Consider the following 20914-nt stretch of genomic DNA (forward strand, 5'->3'; position numbering starts at 1 on the left):
CCACTGACTATTACAGAAATTGGTTTTACCTGTGCTTTTCGTCCTATCTCTGCTGGGCGAGAAAGATCTGTTTCAACACTTATTCACACAGGTGTAGGTGAGCCAAAGGTGTTTAACTTTCTGGATAGCACTCCCAAAAATGTGCATCCACAGTACTTTACGTGGCTCCACAATGTGTCTCGTCACGTTTCAATGACCTTGAAATCACCGTTATGCAACACCCCACCTGTCAATGTTGCCGTCTAAAATATATCAATAGTTCATATGTGTGATGAGAGTAATATTGAATGAATTGACCAGGCTGGGATTTTGCACACAGCAAGAATTAGATTTTTAAATAAAATGACATTTAATCAAAAGAAAGTTGGTCATTGGTTGCTAAATTGGTCATGAGCTCATGTTTGAATATCAGCAGGGTCTGGATGCTTTGTGTGATGAACAAAGAAAAAGAACATGAATGATCTAAAATCAGGAGCAGTGGGTGATCTGAGGCCCGAGGTGCTAGTGATGAATAATCTACAAAATTATCTTTTTTTCTGTTGTTTAAATAGATGACAATGTGTTCTCCATCTTGTAGGTTTTCCTTCTCTTTACTCTGTTTTTCCATTCTTGTTTGGCCTATTGACTGTCACATGTATAATGCAGTTTTCTGACTATCTCTGTGGGGGAATTTTCTATTCACTTGTCTGTTGAGACAGGTCAGAGTGTCAGCTTACCTCTTGTCATGTTTGTGTGTGGGTGTCAATGTGCTGTGATGAGTCTGTACTTAAAGGGGTTAAAGAGCTTATTTTAGCTGGCGGGCACTTAAGGGAAGTGCTGGAGGCTTTGATCACCATAGTAACTGTGACATAGACTGACTCATCTCCTTGACAGACCATAATAAGCACTCATCTGAAGAAGGGACTGAAGAGGTATTAGTCACGCGCTCTCATTAGTGCCATTACACTGTGTTTGTGTGGAAGTGCGATTATGTGTGTGTTTGCAGTAGTTTGGGAACATGCATTAAGTTACTGCCTTTATGTGATTTTATGCGTGCGTATATGTGCATGTATGTGTTCCTGTGCAGTAAAGCTAATAGAAAAGCAGGAAGCGGGCAGACAGGAGGATGATGTTACAAATGTTAATAGCCTGAACCCACTAAGCCTCTGAAAGTGACTCATTGAAAGTCCTGTTTCCACAGGCAGGAAATTAAAACTGAAGTGACTTTGACTTCTGCTTTATTGGCTGCCACAGATTTGCTTGTTCAGATTCCTCTCAGCCACTGTCACATTTCTTTCTCACTCTTTCAAGCCTTCTTAGCGTCCTTAACCCTCTAGCTGTGTACTGTTCCTTTGCTTGTTAAATTGTTGCTGAAGCTCCAGTGAAAATCTCCCTATCAAACATTCATGGGCTAATAGGCAGTGTGCACCAATACAATAAAGAATTTATTTTGTTCCATTTGGCTATAAAATGTCATAAAAGAACGATTATCTCATCATACTGAACCTTTATTAACTTTGGTGGTACTTGTGAGTGTGTGTATTTACAGGTGTACAATATGTGTGGGCGTGTCTCCATCTGTATTTACTTTCTTCGTATTCCCCTCTTACAGGCAGCGGTCAGCTCAGCCTGACCTCTCTGTATTTTATAGAGGTTAATACTACAGCTCCGTAAACTTAAGCCCTGAATGAATTACTGAAATTAGTAAGTGTAATAACAGTAACTTATGAAACAGTCCACAGTTCAGTTTGGTCTGGTCATGTTCAAAGCCCTTAAATACTTGATGAGGTCTGACTAAGCATGGTGTTTGAATGCCTTCGTAATCATGTTGCTTATATTTTCGTTTTTATCGTTTGACCTGATGGGACTTTTGAGATCATTTGAACAGCCAAGGGGTTTTTTCATCTATATAACAGATCTCTTAGCGGCAGCACCATCACTGCCTTTGTCTGTGCTTGCATTGATCAGTCAGAAAAAGGATGCAGAAACAGCATGTCATTACATTTGTGGTGAGGCTGGAGCCTCTCCATCACAGAGGGGGGTTGCTGGACAGCTCAGCCCAGTGGCGTTAGTGTGACAGCCTTCACATTTGTGAAGGCTTCACATTACCACAGCAGTATGTGTCACGCCCACGGGACTCTGCCATGTTTTAGTTTTGTGTTTTATCATGTTTTAGCCCTTGGTTTTTGAGTTCATGTTTAGTTAGGTTTTGCCAATTGTTTTTCACTCACTCAGTTCGTTAGCTTCACTCACTTCACCTGTGTTTTCCCCATCAGCTGCACTCATTCACTAATCACTCCCAGGTCCCTATTTAGTTTCCAGGTTTCCCCTTTCAGTTTGTCTGATCCTTACTACATCATCCATGGTCCTTGTCACAGCAAACCAAGTTAAGTATCCATTCCTATCCATTCCTATCCATTCCTATCCATTCCTATCCATTCCTATCCATTCCTATCCATTCCTATCCATTCCATTTTGTTTTTGTCACAGTTTAGTTTTTGAATCTGGCTCAGCTGCGCTTTTGTTTGAACTTTGTTTTTTCTTTGTGAAAATAATCCCAGTTTTCTTTTGAAAGTTTGCATCCGTGTCCTACCTCACCACCCCACCCTGACAGTATACTACTGCACACAAGAGCCAAGCAGCAAGGAATTAAATGTTTTCACCATTATAACATATTTTCATACATGTAGACTGTACATATGTATAGATACTGAAAATATATATGATAGCACAAACATACACACATTTGTTTCAATATCCACATGGGGACAGTCCATTGCATCTCTTGTCCATTTTTTTTTTTTTTTTTTTCTCTGTACTTGTTTTGACCTTAATATCTCCGTCAGATAATGTGGAGTCAGTTAAAATCACTCACCAAAAATCTAAACAAAAAGTGCTTTTTAAAGTCAAGGATGCTTTCCTGGAAAGACGGGAAGTTCCAAGTCACATATGTCTTTGGCCAAGAACGGTTTCTTTCTTGCACGCAATACACACGACAGCTATATTAATACACAGTTGTTAGAGAGCTGTTTGCTTGTTTACCTTGAATACAGTTAGCGGCCATTTAAACCGGCAATTTATATTTTGCGGTCTTTTGACAGCGTGAACAAATACAGTGAAAAAAATGTAAGTTCATATTGCACCAATCTAAGTCCATCTTCTGATTGTGGAGGCTTGGAGAAGGCCAAGGATACGTAGAAGCATCATTGAAATTTAACTTCAAATGATCCTTTGATGTCAGAACAGTCCTTCAGCAAGATTTCAAGATGTGGCATCCTGAAAACGTAGGCATTAAGGATCCTTCCTTGACTTTGAGAAGCACCTACAGCCTGACACTCCTGCCCACGCAGACTATATGAATATGTCCCATAGGAATACACTAAACAAATCACATTCTATTTACATACAGTACATGTATACTGTCAGGTGCCGTTTGAAGATTACTCACCATAGTATCTAGTTTTAGAACCAAAATTAAAGATTTTATTTAATTTATCCATTTATTATATTATTCCTCACGAGAGTTTGGACTATATTGCAGTTGCTCACATTTAGGAGGAGAAATGGATAAGAAAATGCACAACCTTATCGGAAATGAAAGAAAACTAGATTTAAAAAAGATATATATTAGCTTAATACAACAAATCAGTGAAGTTTCTATAAACATATCAAAGTGAAAAAATAGTCTATGCAGAAAAAAAGCTGAATCTATGCATTATTCAATATAAACTAAAGCCGTATACACCCATCAGCCACAACATTAAAACTACTCATGTAGTTACTTATAGGCATGATGTTGATTTTCTTGTTACAAAGGCATTTGTTAAGTGGTTTGATATATTAGGCAGCAAGGGATTCAGATCTTCATGTGTTGGAAGCAGGAAAAGGAGGATCTGTGTAGCGTTACTGGGTATTTATATACGTATTAAATATAAGGATTTATGAGATGTTCTTACAGTCTCAAATAAACCTTACCTCGAATTCAGGGCACCACCTACCTAGGTTTTGACTTAATTTAAGTCACAGTCAGGTAGGAAAACTGTTCGAAATCTTACGATCCTGGTATGTTAAATTAATCTTTCAATTAATATTCAGTCTCATATCTCGCTACTTTCGTGAAGTTCTCGTTTGGTTGGACAGACATTACGTAAAGAAAGCATACGACACAATCTGTGATTATAACATATATATAGATATATGAGCTGTTTATTACAATGATATGATCTTAGACATGAACCTTTAAACAAACAGGAGATGCATGGAATATGGGTGATTATATAAAACACTTAGTGAATATAAAATAAAATATGGGAATGGAGAGATACTGGATTTATTCAAATAGTTTGGGTTGGCTGACTATTTGAAGCTAAATACTGACATTTCGGATTAATTTATCATTCTGTGAAAACCTCGAGACATCCATCAAACCCACTTTAAGGTGAAAACGGGTCGGTCTTACTGTGCTGAAGTTCTGTTTAGTCGGTTCGGAACACGGCAGCGGCCACGCGGGGTCCGAGGGGATTTCTCTTCCGCTCTCTGGGCCTTCCTGGCTGTGGTGGCTGACTTTAGCGGACTTCTCAGTTGCTTCTTTCACCGGGAAACCGAAACGATGGTGCCGAGGACTGTGGTTAGATGATCGAATCTTTTGGGTGTCAGTGGGTCCGTTGCTTCTCTGATGAAGTGAACTTAAGTTCACAGAAGATTAATAAAAGGTTGCTTGGAGTTGGCTTTCTTGGTAAGAAAAGGTGATGATGGCGTGAAACAGCGGAGGTTAGGACGTGCGACGTAGAAGGACGTGGATGGCGAGGGACGAACAAAAACACGTAAAACGTGCATCTTCAGAGTATTTCAATCTGTTTCTTTGTTCGGGTCTTTCTTTCTCGTCTCCGGGGTCTCACTGGGTTCTGGAGGGTCTCCTCCGGTCGTCCGCTGCATCGTTATCCACACGTCCTTCCGTTCTCTCCTGAGATTATGGGAAAACTCCCAAACTCTGGTGAGCTCTTCTCTTCTGCTTAAACCATCTCCAAAACTCTCTGAGCAGCTGTTCTCTGCTCAAATCTCCTTCTGAAACTCTGGGTTGGAACCCTTCTGGAACAAGAGGCAAGAAGCAAGAGAGCAGACACCTGAAGCGAGCCAGCAAACGAGAGAACTAGAGAGAGCACTAGAGAGAGCCAGAGAGAGTGTGTTTTCCGCGGGTTCCGGGTTTTGACTCTCGGAGGCGGGGCTTACACTACTTTTTCAGCCAATGACATGCTTGAACTGTGTGCATGTCTGTGTAAGGTGATCTGTGCTATATGGGGATTTCTGGATTTAGACAAAGAAAACTCTTATTTCTCCATTACTCCCATCTCATAGAACATTTGTCTCGGTGATTCTGAAAACACCACATCTTGTTAAGATATGCAGATTAAAGATATAACATGGACTTGTAATATAAAGACATCAAAATAACACACATGATAAAGACAATTATGACTTTCAAAATTCAGATGAATATCTATGAAATCGTGACATATGAATAGTGAACCACACAATGTTAATTTTCTGTGTTAACAATGGGGACACCAAACAAATACCAAATAGATACCGAAGGGACATCGTTAGAAGTTAATAGTTGCCTATATTGTCCATTTTACTGAGTCCTCTGGGATTTAAATGTTCAACTAATCAACACTGCAGACCACTAGGGGGCAATGTGGTTCCATCAGGCAGGTTGGGCATTTTCCAACAAGTTTGTTTCTTTGTCAATATTTAAGCCAGAATCGTACAAATTGTCTCTATATGCGTCTTGTGATCAAGCTGGAAACCTGAAAGAAATTGTACACGGTTATCAAACACATTTAATATAGTTTTAAGATTCGACTAAAAGTGAGTCTTATGAAGTCTTCTCAGTTCGTATGTAGCCATCTGGTCGGTTTGCTGGTGAAAAGGGGTGTTAAAGTGTCAACTTTCGAGTTATGGTCCAGATAAGAAAGTAAGTGTCCCACTTTTCCAAGAGTGAGTTCTTTGTTCGTTAGAGTCTATCCCAATTTTTATTGCAAGTGTCTGTTGCTTATTTTTTTTTCACTCCCAAAAAGCTTTTAAGAAGGTGAACGTAAATTAGGCAGTTTCTGTCTCTTTTTCCTTTGTGGAAAGAAAATGAAGATCTGGTTTATATCCACATACGTAAACATCCCCCACAGGAATGTTGGTTTTGTCAAAGTTTGAAAAACTCTTAATCCACACGGCACTGTGACTGCTACATCTGGTTCACTCTGACAATAATCAACATGTGATGGACCGCTACATGTCTTGTTCAGATCTGGACTGTGGAGCGGTGGAAGAAGATGGCCTAGTCTGATGGATGATGTTTCCTTTTACATCATGTAGGCAGATGGTCTGCCTACGTGACCTATACATATACAAAATATATGCAGCCTTTAAAATGGGGAAGACTTGGCAACAGAATGTTGTGTGGGAGGAAGGCAAGTCCATGAGGTTTCAGAGTGGTTTTCATAGGATGGGGAGCTACACAATGAGGCAGGTGATCTTAGCTTTTTGGCTGATCTCTGTAAATATGTCAGTTTTACCAAGTTTAATTTTTACACAACTATTTTGTATATAATGTTATACAAAATACCAACTGTAACTGTTTTAACTCGTTACGACATGACTGATTTACAATATTAATCAATTTCACTGAATCCTCTCCCAGTTCCATCGCAGTATGAACACATTTGGAACACCAAATGAAAGGCAAGTCTAACGCAACACAGTTTAATTTTGAACCTGTTTCTTCATATAATGATATGAATTTAAATGTTAAAGGTAGGGTAGGAGATCCTGGATTTTGAGTCCAGCGAAGCTGCATTTTGAAAATACACAGGTAAAAAGTCCCAACCCTTTTCTTCACTTTCACCCCGAAGGCACGCCTCTAGAGTACATGAACGCGCACGAGCGCTGTTCTGACAGCAAGCATCGATCGTTGCCGTATTTAGTATTTAGTTTATTTAGTTTTTAGATTGCAGTTTGATAGACGGCATCAGTATCCAATCATTGTGAACGGTCCATTCACAATGATTGGATACTGTTTTTCCTAGATTGTACGTTCTAGAGGCCACTAAAACTTTTCATATTTGTGTCAAAACTTTTAATTAATTGGTTGCAATGGGGGTGTGAAGAGTATTTCAAGCAATATGTAAAAAAATGTTCCAGAAAAAGATCCCCTACCCTACCTTTAATACAGCAGGTGTTGACATAAGGCATCTTGAGTGAAGACAGTAACTCTTGATGCTCACTGTGATCTTATCAGGTTCCTCTGGCCTGACAAGATAAGTGAGTCAATTTTGAAATTGTGATCACTAAATTGATAATATTTAACGAGAGAACAGATGTGTGCATTCCACAGGATATTATTGAGAGAAATATCTATGCGTCATGATCTTATGCGGTGCACAAGAATTTGGACATATTATACGAACAGTATGTTTTTGCCCAGATAGCATCCAAAGTAAAAACAACCTATTGTTTGTACCTTTTTTTTTTTTGCATTTTTGCTGCCTTTCAATCTATTGTGAAAAATGTGCTATTTGCTTCAATTTGATGGTTTCATTTTGGAGAGAGCAATTTCTGTGCTGAGAGGTGAGGAGAACCAGAAAAAAAGAGTGCGGAGACGGGTGATGGAGGAGTATGAAAGAGGGTGAAGTGGCGAGATGTGGAGGGGAAGATGCGGGAGAGTGAATGAAAGATAGCAGGGTAATTTCATTGTCTTGACCTGTATGCTTTCAGTTAAATGAATTAAATGCATTTTCGGGGCTGATTCATAGTGTAGCCATGTCTCTCTGTCATGCTGGCTACCGTGTGACACTGACGGAGCAAATATAACCGAGGCTGTAGAGGCCAAAAACTGCTCAGTTTGGGTATTGTAGGCGATAAAACTGGGAGTTAGTCCTATATGGAGGAATATGTTATACAAATTGGGTCGATTAACAGCAGGTTAGTAGCATGATTGTGCATTAAAAAGCACCATAGAGAGGCAGAGTGTCTCAGAAGTGCAAAAAAACTGCATCAAAAATGGTGAAACAATTTCATAATAATGGTCCTCCATGTATAACCTTTGTGTATTCCATCATCTGTAGTTTATGATATCATAAAAAGATTCGGAGATGTCTCCAGACATTTTCATTTTCACCAGGCTCTCGGAGAGCACTGCATTAAAAACAGGCATGATCCTGTCATGGAAATCCCTGCATGGGCTCAGGAACACTTCTAATGGCGCTTTTCCACTACCTCTACATGGCTCGCCATGGCTCGGTTTGGTTGTGTTTCCATTACGCTAGTCGTCCATTGTTCCGTCACGTCAACTTAACTCGCCAGATTGGATGCCTAGTATCGCCGTGTTGCTACTACAGTGGGCTTGTATACGAAGTTGTAGATAGAACATACGGTAATGGCTCCGGGGGGGAAGTAAATAACTTGTGATTTTAACCAACCGAAGTTTTGGAGGGAAATTAATGTGTATAAATCGTCACCAATGGAACATTATTTCATATTGCACCATGGATGTGGATCTGCGAGCGAGGAGAGCTGCTATTGTGCTGCTGCTGCGACACAGGAGATCTCCTTCTCGCTGCATCACCTGTCCCTGCACCTTTTCTCTGATTTGAAAATTAAACATGAACAAGACATCTTGTGAAAACATGGCCATGGGTGTGATTTGGTTCTTTTGTTGAAATGAATGCCTATCACAATTATTGTTTAATCCACTACTCCACCTCTGCCCATGAAAGAATTTGATGCACTGGATTGAACCTCTATTCCTTGATGGTCATTACTTTACTGCAAAAGTGGAGATGCTCACAATTGCCTGATGTTTTAGGTGTGTTTATTCGCCTACAATCGTTTTAGCACAGCCATTCCGGCCACTGCTGCTGTTCAGTTTGCCCGCAATAGCAATGACATGAGCAATACCCGAAACGTTCAGGGGTGAATAAACAAAGGGAAAAAAAACTACATGATCTACTGTCATTGGGTAACGCACTCCGTCTGCCGTGGCAAATTTGCATAAACTTCGAGCGAGCCCAACTTTTTGACGTGCCGCAGGTCTCCCGCTCGCCGTGCCGGAATCCCAGCATGCTTTGCGAGCACGGCAACAACGATCAGCCGGATTTCATTGGAAATTAACTGAATGCGTTGGATACGGCTTGCTTTGACGGAACAATGGACGACTAGCGTTACACTTCGTGCCTCCTCGACGTGGGCGGGGTCGTCTTAACACGGCTGCGTGTGTTGCTGCTCACCCTGTGGCTTTTTGTTGCACAGAAGGCAAGAGAAGAGAGCCAGAGAAGACTCCTGGCCGCCAGACAAAACAGAATTGAAAAGTACCGGAGAGTTTTGTTACGAGCTTAAAAAAGACGACGTTTGGAGGTAAGCTAACGGTTGCTAACGCTAGCTTTTATTATCCGCGTTATGACGCTTCCAGTGACGACACTCATCGCCCAATCAGTGGAAGGCAGTCATCTGACGTCACGTTTTAGTAACGCTTCGGCCCGCTTGGAACCAGGGCTGAGGTGGTACGAAAAATCGTGCCGGTTGCAGGTACGGCGTGCTAGTGGAAACACGCAATAGCGCGCCGAAGCGAGCTGGTGGAAAAGCGTCATAAAATTTACTGTGAACACAGTTCATCGTGCCATCCTCAAATGCAGGTCATAGCTCTATCATGCAAAAAAGAAGCCATATGTGAACATAATCAAGAAATGCTGGCATTTTCTCTGGGCCATCTTAAAATGAGGAGGACAGGTGGAACACTGCTCTATGGTCTGAAGAATTGAAATTTAAATACTTTTTGGGAATCATAGATGTACTATTCTAAACTAAAGAGTAGAGGGACCCTGTTCCAACTTTTTTAATTGTCATGCTGTCCTCAGAACAGGAAATCTGGAAAGGCTCCATCAATACTATACAGGTTTTAGAGCAACATAAGCTTCCACCCAGACAATGCCTTTTTCAAAGAGGGGCCTTTCATATTTCTGCAAAACAATACTCAACTGCATACTGTACCGTACTGTACTGGTTACAACAGGCTGTATTGGCTTCATAGTAGAAGAGTCTGGGTGATTCTGTGTTCATCAACTGAGAACATTTGGAGCATCATGAAATGCAAAAAACACCCAAGGACTGTTGAGCAGCTAGAATCTTAATATCAGACAAGAATGGGACAAAGGTCCAGCAACTGGTCTCCTCAGTCCCAAGATGCTTACAGACTGTTGTTACAAGAAGACAGGATGCTACACAGTGGTAAAGACGGCCCTGTCCCAACGTTTTAATGCTGCTATCAAATCTGAGATTTAATAAAGTTCAAGAGAAAATATTTTCCCCAAATAGTAAAATGTCTCAATTTTAACATTTTGTCTTTTATGTTATGTTGTGAATTAATTTTGATTTATGACATTTGCAAATCATTGCATTGTTTTTATTTACATTTGACACAGCAGCCAAACTTTTTTGAAGTTGGTGTTGTACTTATCCACTTAGATCCATGATTTTACCGGCCCTCTGCCCTTGAATAGTGTGTTCACGGCTGCACATTCCACACCTTAGATTGTAATGTGCAAAGTTATCTGTTTTGTAGTTTTGTCTTCCAAATTACAACTTACTTTTGCTAAGCAGTACTTTTCTTTTAAAGCAAAAGTTCATTATCATCACTGGACCCTCCCCGACCCCTTTTTTTAAATTGGGAAGATTAAACTTAAGCTTTATCTGACTGTAAACATTATCTGACCTGCTTTTCACCTGTTCTGACTCAGCATTACAGATTTCTATGACGTCGACATCTTGGTATTTTTGTTTATGAGGTTGATGGCGTCCTTTCCTCATATCATCTATGCCCAGGTAGCATCATAGCAATCTCTCTCAAGTTTAACAACCCTTTTAACCTCTTATCTGACGTCATGGCGTAGGTTATCAGCAGCTGTGAGTAATGATGACCTTCCCAGATGTTTTGGACTCGTAATGAAAAACACCAGAGCGTAGCCAAACATGACTGCTCTGCATTCTACTTTTTTGGACATTGCACAGGGATTAACTGTCTAATTATTTGATAAAAACATAAATAGACAAAGTCAAAGGTAGTTTTTTTTTTTTTTTAATAACAATGATTCAAAGGTACTTTCTCGTACATTTACACAATGATTATCAATGGCGAAATTAAATAAAAGGAAAAAGAAATGCCCTCCACACACACACACACACACACAGTATATTCTATCACTTTTCCTCAGCAATGCTCCATGGAGGTCCCACTGAAAAAAAAAAAAAAAAAAGAAGAAAGAAAACGCCAAACGTCATCAAGATTCAGAACTTTGAGTTAAGGATTATTAAAACTTTTACATTTAAATAGGCTACCTTTTGCTGCCCAGCAGGTGGATGTTGGACTCCACTGAATCAAGCTATTGTGACTTTAAAAAAAAAAAAAAAAAACACCTGTTAATGGAAAAGGACTGTGGCAGCACACTGTGTGGAAATGTTGCCCACAAAAGACTGAATTAATTTGTTATTTTAACAAACACACTTGCCAGCTGCCTCATACTCAACAAGCCTCTTTTTGCACAGCCTTCTGGAGGACTGGGATTCTGTGCTTCCTGCCTTTCACCTTTTGTTTTGTCCACCAGCTCTCCCCGTTAATGACACCAGGGAGAAAAGTACAGATGAGATGCAAGGACCGACCAAGCAGAGCAGCGCCCGATGACGGGATATGCACTCTGGACACATTGTGTGCCCAGAGTTGCTCTGAATTTCACGATGTTTGGGGATTTCCTTTTCAAATATAACTAAGAAATAGAATTATTCTCCAAACAAACAATGCTAAATATTCTTTTGATTGGCCCACATATTAGAAAATATCAACATAGGATATTCATGTGAACCTTTGTAAAAATAACACTCCCGCTTTCCCTTGTGGTCACAGATCACCCCAGAAAAGGACCATCATTACAGTAACTCTAGACCAGTTTCAAAGAGGAGACAAACATCAATTAACTGGGAGAGGAGAGAAAGTCTGTTTTGGCAAAATATACTGCAGGTCAGTGGGGAACCTCCAAAAACCTGTGAACAAGGCTCGAGTGTCAGCAACAACACAAACCACTTTGTTGTTTCCGAGGCAAGTGTAAAACTCACTTGTGGGCACAATCAATGCAATAATAGCCCAACTCCTGCTTACAAAAAAAAAAAAAAAGGAAGCCACCTAAATACATACTTTTTAATTATTATTATTATTATTTTTTTTTAAAAAAGGTAAGTAATCCTAAATATGAAAGTTTTCATAGCTGAGAGAAATTGGCAATAAAATAACCACATACAAACCATCTTCCTGCACACCGATACATAGCATCAAGTTACATTCTACTGCTCCGAACATCAGGAAGAAAAGCAAAAACAAAACGGCGAAGCTTTTTAAAAGTCATATATTATACATGAAAAGTAATTCACTGAACAATCAAATGTCCCCGTGGGAGGGTAAACAATATCACATATCCTTTAGAAAATAACAAATTTAAGCCATCTTTATCACATTTTGAAGATATTGGCACTGTTATACAGCTTATGAAAAAGATTAGTGGAAATTTTTTTAACACAGAAATGTAAGTTGATGACACACTGACGAAACACGAAAGTAGTAGCACTTGAGATGTAAAAAATAAATAAATAAAATAAAAATGATAAGATATAATATAACTGCTCTTATGAAACACCAGCAGAGACTGGAAAAGCTGCAATTTCAATAGGACTTTTTTTTTTTTTTTAGAAAATAAATATCTAGATCATGTTTACCATAGAATTTCAGTAGTCGCTCTTTTGCTGCCAGGACTGAATGAATACTTCCAAACAGATATAATAAAAAGTAGGCTATCAAATTTGACACACTCACTACAGGGACACGAGTTCTTTCCTCTTCTGTTTAATTACGTTTACGGTAACCCATCATCATTTCCTTTTATCAAATTGAAGCCCAAAGTGGCTGCTCCGATAAGCTCAACTCAATTATGGTTTCAATAATAAATCTGGGCTGTATAGAGATTAGAACACAATGCTCTTAATTCATATGTAGATGAACTGCCTTGGTCAAGAATTTGCTAAATTTGTTTTTCTGCTTAGATCGGCCACCTCGGAATAACAACGCACGAACATTTGCTCACAGGCTTATAACATTTAACTGTGGATGAAGTCTGTAGTCGTACAAGATAGCTTTGATTATCTCAAATGAGAAGTAAGACTGTAAAAATCACTTCCAATGGCAACACTCATCTCATTTATATCACTAACACTTTACTGTTAAACACTCGACTGATAACAGATTCTCATCGGGGGGATTTATGAGGATTTTGCTCGTCTTTGCGTCCATAGCAATCTTCCAAACAAGACTGTCTACATGTAAAGAATGCCAAACACAAGGATTGGTGTTTCCTCGATGGGATCATGATACCTCTAACAGTTAGGTTCAGTTTAATTCTAAAGAGAAAGATGAAAGAAGTTAAACAATCCTCACATAATATTAGAAATCCTGCAACTTGTACTTATGTAAAATAGTAAAATGTTCTAAAAAAAAAAAACAGACCTGCTAAACAACTTATCTCACTTTCTTATAAATGTTAGAATTATTAAACAATTACTCCTCTTATTACTTATCAATATCATAATTTCTTCTTATAATAATCCCTTTTATTCACTCTCTTTTTACAAGCCACAATTACTAGATACTCTATTGGCTGAGGAAACAATCACACATTACAACACACATGCTCCTTGCGTGCTTATAAAAGCGACATTCACATCAGCAGCTTCAGACAAACGTACAAAAATACTGTTGATGATTTTTTTAAGACGCCTTGTTGTCACCCTCAAGGCCTTGGGTTTTTGTTAAACTTACTGACTGCGGCAACAGTGGATTCATCTGACGTCTCCAACAACTGCAACATTCAGGACATCTTGAGATGTTTTGTACAGCACAGTTTAGTCGAAATGCCTTTAGTTTATCCTTGAAAATGCTTGTTTAGCAAGATCAAGGCCGAACACGATTGGAAACACTTTTTCAGTTCATAAGAAAAAAAGGGGTCTCTGTCAACAGCTGAATTGAATCTCTGAATGATCATTTTTGGTTCCTTCTCGTACTTCTTTTCAAAACAAGTTTTTATACTGGTTCCAAAAAAATCTGCTAACCCCTAAACAAATCGCCTTTAGGCATTTCTGTTGGATTCTATACAAGTAAACAAAAATGAAGAGCAGAATAGGCATGAATGTGAGGGAGAGTGCAAATTTTGAGATTTCCTCAATAATAATAGTTAAAAAACAATTAAGAGATTTAAACTCACAAAGGTAGCAAAGTTATCCAGGTCTGTCCTGACAGTGTACACAACCATATGTCTATGCGGTGTTTACACAGTAAACAAAGTTGTTTTTTCTCTACCAAATCGAACGAGCAGGCAGGGCAGAGTGGCTGCTCCCAGTTAAATGTAACGCCTGCGGTGTCATAAAGTGGTCAAGTCAATTGGCAAATAAAACTGTTCAATTATTGTTCACCTAACCCTGTCGCCTATACTCCAATCCTTGACGTGTCAACTAGCCTAAGTTAATAAACAAAAGCTTTATTCCTATATTGTCTTATACTTTTAAGAAAGTACTCTACTGCCTGAGCCACCAAGATGGGAACAAAACAGCCAGAACTGACACTGAAAAAGCTTAAAATGCCATGACACATAACACGACATGCAAGGCAGCCTGCTATGATTCAAAGGTCACGTTTTTTGCTGACTAAAGACACGGAAAGAAAACAGTGTGCCAGTAGGGAAGAGATTTTATAGAACAGAACTTTTTAGTTCATTGCGTTTGTTGCTGTGTCCTGAATAATTGTTGAATAAGGTTGGTTCATGTGTGCCTCTAAAGAGAAGTCAAGGGCTTCCTTAAGTGCATCATTCACAGACCTGACGGACAGCCTCGTGTCTTGAGCACTTCAGTGGGCTAGTAGACAGTTTTCCATGTGAAGACCGAAGCCCTGGTCACCACTGCAAATAATTCTGGAGTTAGATGTGTGGCTCAATACCAGGATCACCTGACTCAGAACAGGTACAGATCAAAAGGCACCACTTGGTAGTAGTCAGTGGATTGATTTTAAATGTTCATTCAAAATGAATTAAATAAATGACAGAGTGTCTTTTTCTACCCAATAAACAGATGAAAATGTCTGGATTAAAGTATGTTAAAGCGCAGGAGATTATCAGTCCAATTTGTTAGAGTGTGTTTATAAAAACAAACCTTTTGAGTGGAAGTCGTGGTTAGAACAATAGTGCAGCTTTCTGACAGTCTGCTGGCAAAATGTCCTGCCGGCAATATTACTGTAGATGGTCATTGTCAAAAAGGGATGATAACTGTGTGTTCGTCATGGAATGTTTACAAGAGATTAAAATAATCTTCATCTTTCCGTCCAAATGTTCTATTAACAAATCGCATTTTTCACTTCATTGTGGTCCACTGATTTTATGTTAAACTCACTATTCAGCACATCCGTTTCAAAGTTAATACCATCCTTCAATACCGCCATAATGTGCTCTTTAAGCTCTCTGACATGACATTACCATCCTACATGTCTGATGTCAAACTACCATAAGGGAGCTACAGGTTGAAGGAGATTAAGATGGATCCTGTCTTTTTCTGCCGAGGCAGCACAACTTTGTCAGGCTTCACCCGGGAGGGCTGTTAAACGCAGCTGAAGTGCTGAAGCAAGCGATTAGTCAGTCTCTCAAGATTGTGAATGTTGTCAATGAAAGCAGCACATAAACCAACTCCTCCCCCATAACATCTCCACAACAACACAGGTGAGTTTTTAACAGCAGGTTATAGATTATAAGAATTAAGACAGTCGGCGCAGTGGTAATGATAGACTGAAAGCACTTTCATACAGGGGACAACTATCTACAATCAACAATTATGACCACGTCTTCCTGTTTCATGCCTTTTCTTTGTAAAATCTGATTATCACACAGATCATCCCCTCGACTGTTTCACTGCAGCTGTGTCATTGGTAAATTAGATTGATTCAGAAACTAAAGCAGGAATACGCAGTGAAAACATGGGTAAACAATGGAACTACAGGCCCAAAGTGATCAAACATCACTTCAAAAATAAAGAATCTGAATAATCTTTGTAACTAGTTACAGATAAATATCTTCCTTTCATTAAATATACAGTAGATGTCGACCTGTCCACCCGGCATCCTCCTTGTTGAACTGTCCTCCAGAGAATAAAGAGGAGTGAAAAAGAAAAACTATTCTTCATGATTTAAGAAACCCACATGTGCACCTTGTATACATACACATAATATTGCTTTTACACTTAAAAATATGGAATATTTATATAGAAAATATCCAAAACAATAGAAACTGTTTCCATTGACATTTTTTTCTTTTTTTTTATGAAATCACATATGTACCCACAACCTAGCAAACTAAATCCCCATTAACCCTTTGGCACAATAATCATATTAATATCAATTGTTATTATATTATTGAATTACAAGACATCTGAATAGGAATGATCACTCACACATTCAGCGTAGTAACACAGTTTCTCTAGTCGTAATACATAATTGGTACCGTATGTAATAACATAGCTCAAAAACTTTTCTTTTTTTTTGTCACCTTTGTTGATATGTAAATAAAGTCACTTTAATCTGAAACGAAACAGAACTTTCTTTGCATGCCCTTATTATTTACAAAATCTCTGTCTGAGTTTGTTCTTGCTGGCTACAGTGGAGCGCGAATGCTAAACAAAAATCAGACCGTGGACTGCATCTGCACCAGTCAGCTGTCAGAGCAGACGAATGCACCTGCTGCGGAAAAAGATGGAGATCGTGATGGACATCAACTTTGCAGGCAACACTGTGGAGCTGTTGTGATGTTAACTGTTTAGATTAGCAATGAGACGAGTTATATTTCTGTACCGGATATATCAAATCAAAAAATGTATGTTGGTGTATTACAACCTTCTGACTTTTGATTGAGTGTGTTTTCTTTGCTTAGCTGTGTGTTTTCTTCTGTGGAGGGAGATGACGTCAAGGAAGTCAAGGCCTCCACTCATTGTAAGGATTGCATTCATCTGCACATCTCTATGCTCCCATGCGACGCAGCTCAAGAGTTGGAACGTGTAAATACATTCAATTTAAAAGCCATACCCAATTCTTGATTAGTCCAATTGTGCCACCATTGGTTTTGCAAATCTTTTCACATATGTCTTATATTCAGAAAAAAACATTACACAACATTAGACAATTAATTCCTTCTCTGTAAACTGAGCCCCGTCTCCTATAAAAGCATTTATATGTATGTATATATAATTTTGCCAAACATCATTTCAAAAAATGAATTACATCTTCAAGTGTGTTTTTTTTCCCCAATCCTGAAGTATGACATGAGGCCACACCTGACCTTAAAGCAATGGTCTTACAATTTGAGAAATCACTTATTCACTTTATTGCTAAGCGCAAGGTGAGATTATTGATACAACTTTATATCAAGTCAGTATAAAGTTTTTGCCAAAAGCCAATTATCTCAGCATAGAGACCGGAAACAGGTTGAGGAAAAAAAGGAATAAACTCTGCCCTTGTTATCATTTAAATCTTGGCAAGACAGCAGATTTCCCCAACTAAAGATGTATTAATTGAGGTTGGGTGATTTCCATGTTAGTATTTTCCTGCTGTCCCTTCAGTTTGACGGGCTTTACTGGATGTCAGTCATGTCTTACTGTTTTACAGTCTGGTCTTGTGAAACAAACACTAATGTGGGTTCATTTAAACCTCTGTATAAAATAAATATAATATAAAAAGGTTACCCAAATGCTCACTCTGAATTAGTTTCTGGTTGAATTTACTTTTTTGAAAACACTGGAAAACATTGAAAAGTCACAGCGACTGTACAACAGATGACCTTAATAGAAGCTAAGGAGGAGGCTCTCTCTCAGCTTGCAGCTTTCAATTTGTGCCTACTAACATTTGAGAGGACATTGACTCCAATTAATCCCATTCAAAGCACTGTCTTTGATGAGACGGGGCTCCTACGTCCTGCTGACACATTGTATCAAGAAAATGTCATGACTGGGATCCAGCTAAGCCTGATAAAATGCACTTTTAAATGCCACACAATAACAATAAGCTTTGAGGTCAGATTTGTCTCAGTAATCCACCTGAGTGAGATTTAAAGACTAAGATGTTTACGGTAGAACAAGGTCTGGTCTATTCAACCCCTCTTCTTCTCTCTTTCTTGAGTTACAGACTGGAAGCTACAAAAAGATTTGGTCCCAACTGCTTCAGGAATCATGTAGAAAATATACATTCAAACTTTTGAAGATACTTAAACTTGAAGAGTAGAAAACACTGAAAAACTGGCAGGATAAAAGAAAGCTGCATGAGAGAAAGGGACTGAGGACATGACAGCTATGTAGCGGGAGCAGATTGAAGATGAGCAAATTAAAAGATGCTTTTGTTAAAAAGTTCTTCACACAATGCACTTTTGTCAGAAGCATGTTGGATTTCATCACCGAGGAAAAATCCAGAACCTCTCATATATTTACAGTGTTTTCCCTCACAATGTATTTGTATGGGTGCGCTCACACTTGTGTGTTTGAGTGTGTGCATGTCTATGAGCATTTATATAGTGTATGTGCCCTTCATAGCCTCTGTGTCGTTCTTACAAGCTGTAGGAGTCTTCTGTTGTCATGTGGCCACCACTTCTTTTTCACAAAAATTCCGCCAAAATACACTCATGCTCACTAATGCACACAAACACTATCTCTATTTAGTTGATAGTCGAGACATCTTAAGGCCACTACCCCAACCTAAATTATACTGTTTAGACTTAAACCATCAGGTGATCGCTGCCGTTACTGATGCCAAAGTTACAGTGGTCATCATCAATTCTCACTCACTAGACAGCAAGAAAATACAACATTGGCAGGCTGCTAATACTTGCATCTCACGGCAAACATGTAAACACTAACACTGTTTGGTGTATTCACCACACAGCCCTCTACGTCTACTCTTCCTCCGGTTCTTATTCCAAACAGGGATGAATGGATTTCAGTGTATCCTCCATCTTTTCTCTCATTAAATCTCTGCCTCACAGTGAGGAGGAACTCTGGCTGTAGTTTCTGAGTGTCAGTCTGTTGTACCTGGGTGAAGGGGGAGAGGGGGGAGGATGGGAAGGAACAGGAGGGACACACAGACCCATCTCTGAGTTTAGGGAGCCACTGCTGGAGGCCAGAGAGTCACGGAAGGGTGATGGAGGAGTTAAAGCAATCAGCTCCTCTTCCAGCTCCGCCCTTCTCAGCGGGGAGTCGGGGAGGCAGGCAACCAAGCCTCCTCTTAAAGGGGAGACAGAGGTGTGGGGGTGAGGGGGCGGCAGGGGGTAGGGTGAAAGAGGGATAGGGTGAGCGAGACAGCCACCCTGGCTGGCAAAGCTGGACTCAACGGGAGGGAGGGGCTGAACGTCAGCATAGGTGGTCAGGGTCGGGGGCATCGGGAGCTCACGGGGCAGCATATACGGGTCGGCGGGGTGAGGAGGAGGAGGTGGTGAGTGTTTGTGCGTGTGTGAGTGCGTCGGAGAGGAACAAAGCATCATGCTGTTGAGTTCGGAGATGTTGGCGGTAAAGCGGTTTACCACGCAACTGATCTGATCCATCAGTGTGCTCTGGCCCGCTGGGAGGTGGCCGTCCACAGTAACCAAACGTCCGTCACTCCCGGCTTCAACAGAGCCGCTGCTGGGAGGTCCACAACTGCTCCCGCTGCTGCCGCTGCAGATGCTACTGGAGTACTTTGGAATACCAACCATCTGGGGCTCCTCTGCAAAACTTGCTCCTATTCTCTGGCTGACAGTGCTGATTGGTGAAGGTGTCTGTGGCCGGTATGTAATCGAGTAACGCTCCTCTGCCTCCGAGAGCTCATACAGGGTCTTGTCTGTGCTGCTGTCGTGATGAGAGGGCAGGGAGGACATGGAGGGGAGGGAGGGCAGCGGTACATGTGGCGGCAGGTCAGCCCCACTACAGTACCGTTCCTCAGAGGTTTTGGAGAAGGGCTTAATAACAGCAGTTTGATTGTTCTCTTTCTTCTTGATGTGGAAGGACAGCCGCTGCCACAGGTGGTTTCCACGTGAACTGCTGCGCTCTGTCTGCGCCCAAGACACTGATTTACCGTTTGAGCTGCAGAACAGGACGGAAAGAGAGAAAAGAAAGCAGCAGGGGTGTTAGGAGCTCGGAGGAAGTTTAATAAATTCAATATTCTGTTCATTATCCATCGAGTTATTTTGTTAAGTAATGTCAATCAACGAATAAAAACATTCCATCAGTTTGACTTTATATGCCGAGTAAACTTACAATTAATTCCCAGTCTTACTCAGCTCTCGAGTCGGTTCTTCATTTTTGTGTCACATTTTCATCCTTTCTCTATTTCACCTTCCATCTAACAGCTTTTTTTGCCTCGTACTTTTCTCTGCTTCACATCAGTCACAGCGCTCTGTCCTTTACTGACCCTACATCCTTTTGTCGGCATAATTAGTGTGATTAATCTATCTATGGTGAAACTTCTGATTAAACCTCACATCACCGTGCCTGGGGAAGAGATGAACTCAAATCACCTTGGAGACGCATACATACACACACATCTGTCTGATACTCACACTTGCGCACACACAAGTCCATATGCTGGTTGACTTACACCTGCACATAAACAATGATGTGATCTACTTGTCTGATCCCATAAGACGGATCTAGTAGAGACACATATTGCACAGACTAAATCCAGAAGTTGATTCTAATGTCCAGTGAAGCTAAACCAAGCCCTCTTTGGCAGTTCAAACATTTGGCTTAAAATCAAACATTTCATACTTTGAAAAATGCCTTTTCGCTTTGGTCTGCTAAA

General features: G+C 40.0%; 1 protein-coding gene across 2 annotated transcripts in view; it reads right to left on the reverse strand.

Moving 5' to 3' along the window:
* Positions 1 to 11138: 11138 nt before the first annotated feature.
* grm5b (glutamate receptor, metabotropic 5b) overlaps positions 11139 to 20914 on the reverse strand; it is a 69150-nt gene continuing 59374 nt past the window's right edge. For both annotated transcript variants that reach the window (XM_075473602.1, XM_075473601.1), the window contains exon 18: positions 11139 to 20196. In XM_075473602.1, the coding sequence (XP_075329717.1) occupies positions 19119 to 20196 (1078 nt within the window). In that variant the 3' untranslated portion in view covers positions 11139 to 19118. The remainder of the gene's footprint in view (positions 20197 to 20914) is intronic.

This window comes from Odontesthes bonariensis, chromosome 9 (assembly GCF_027942865.1).
Source record: "Odontesthes bonariensis isolate fOdoBon6 chromosome 9, fOdoBon6.hap1, whole genome shotgun sequence".
Lineage (NCBI taxonomy): Eukaryota > Metazoa > Chordata > Actinopteri > Atheriniformes > Atherinopsidae > Odontesthes > Odontesthes bonariensis.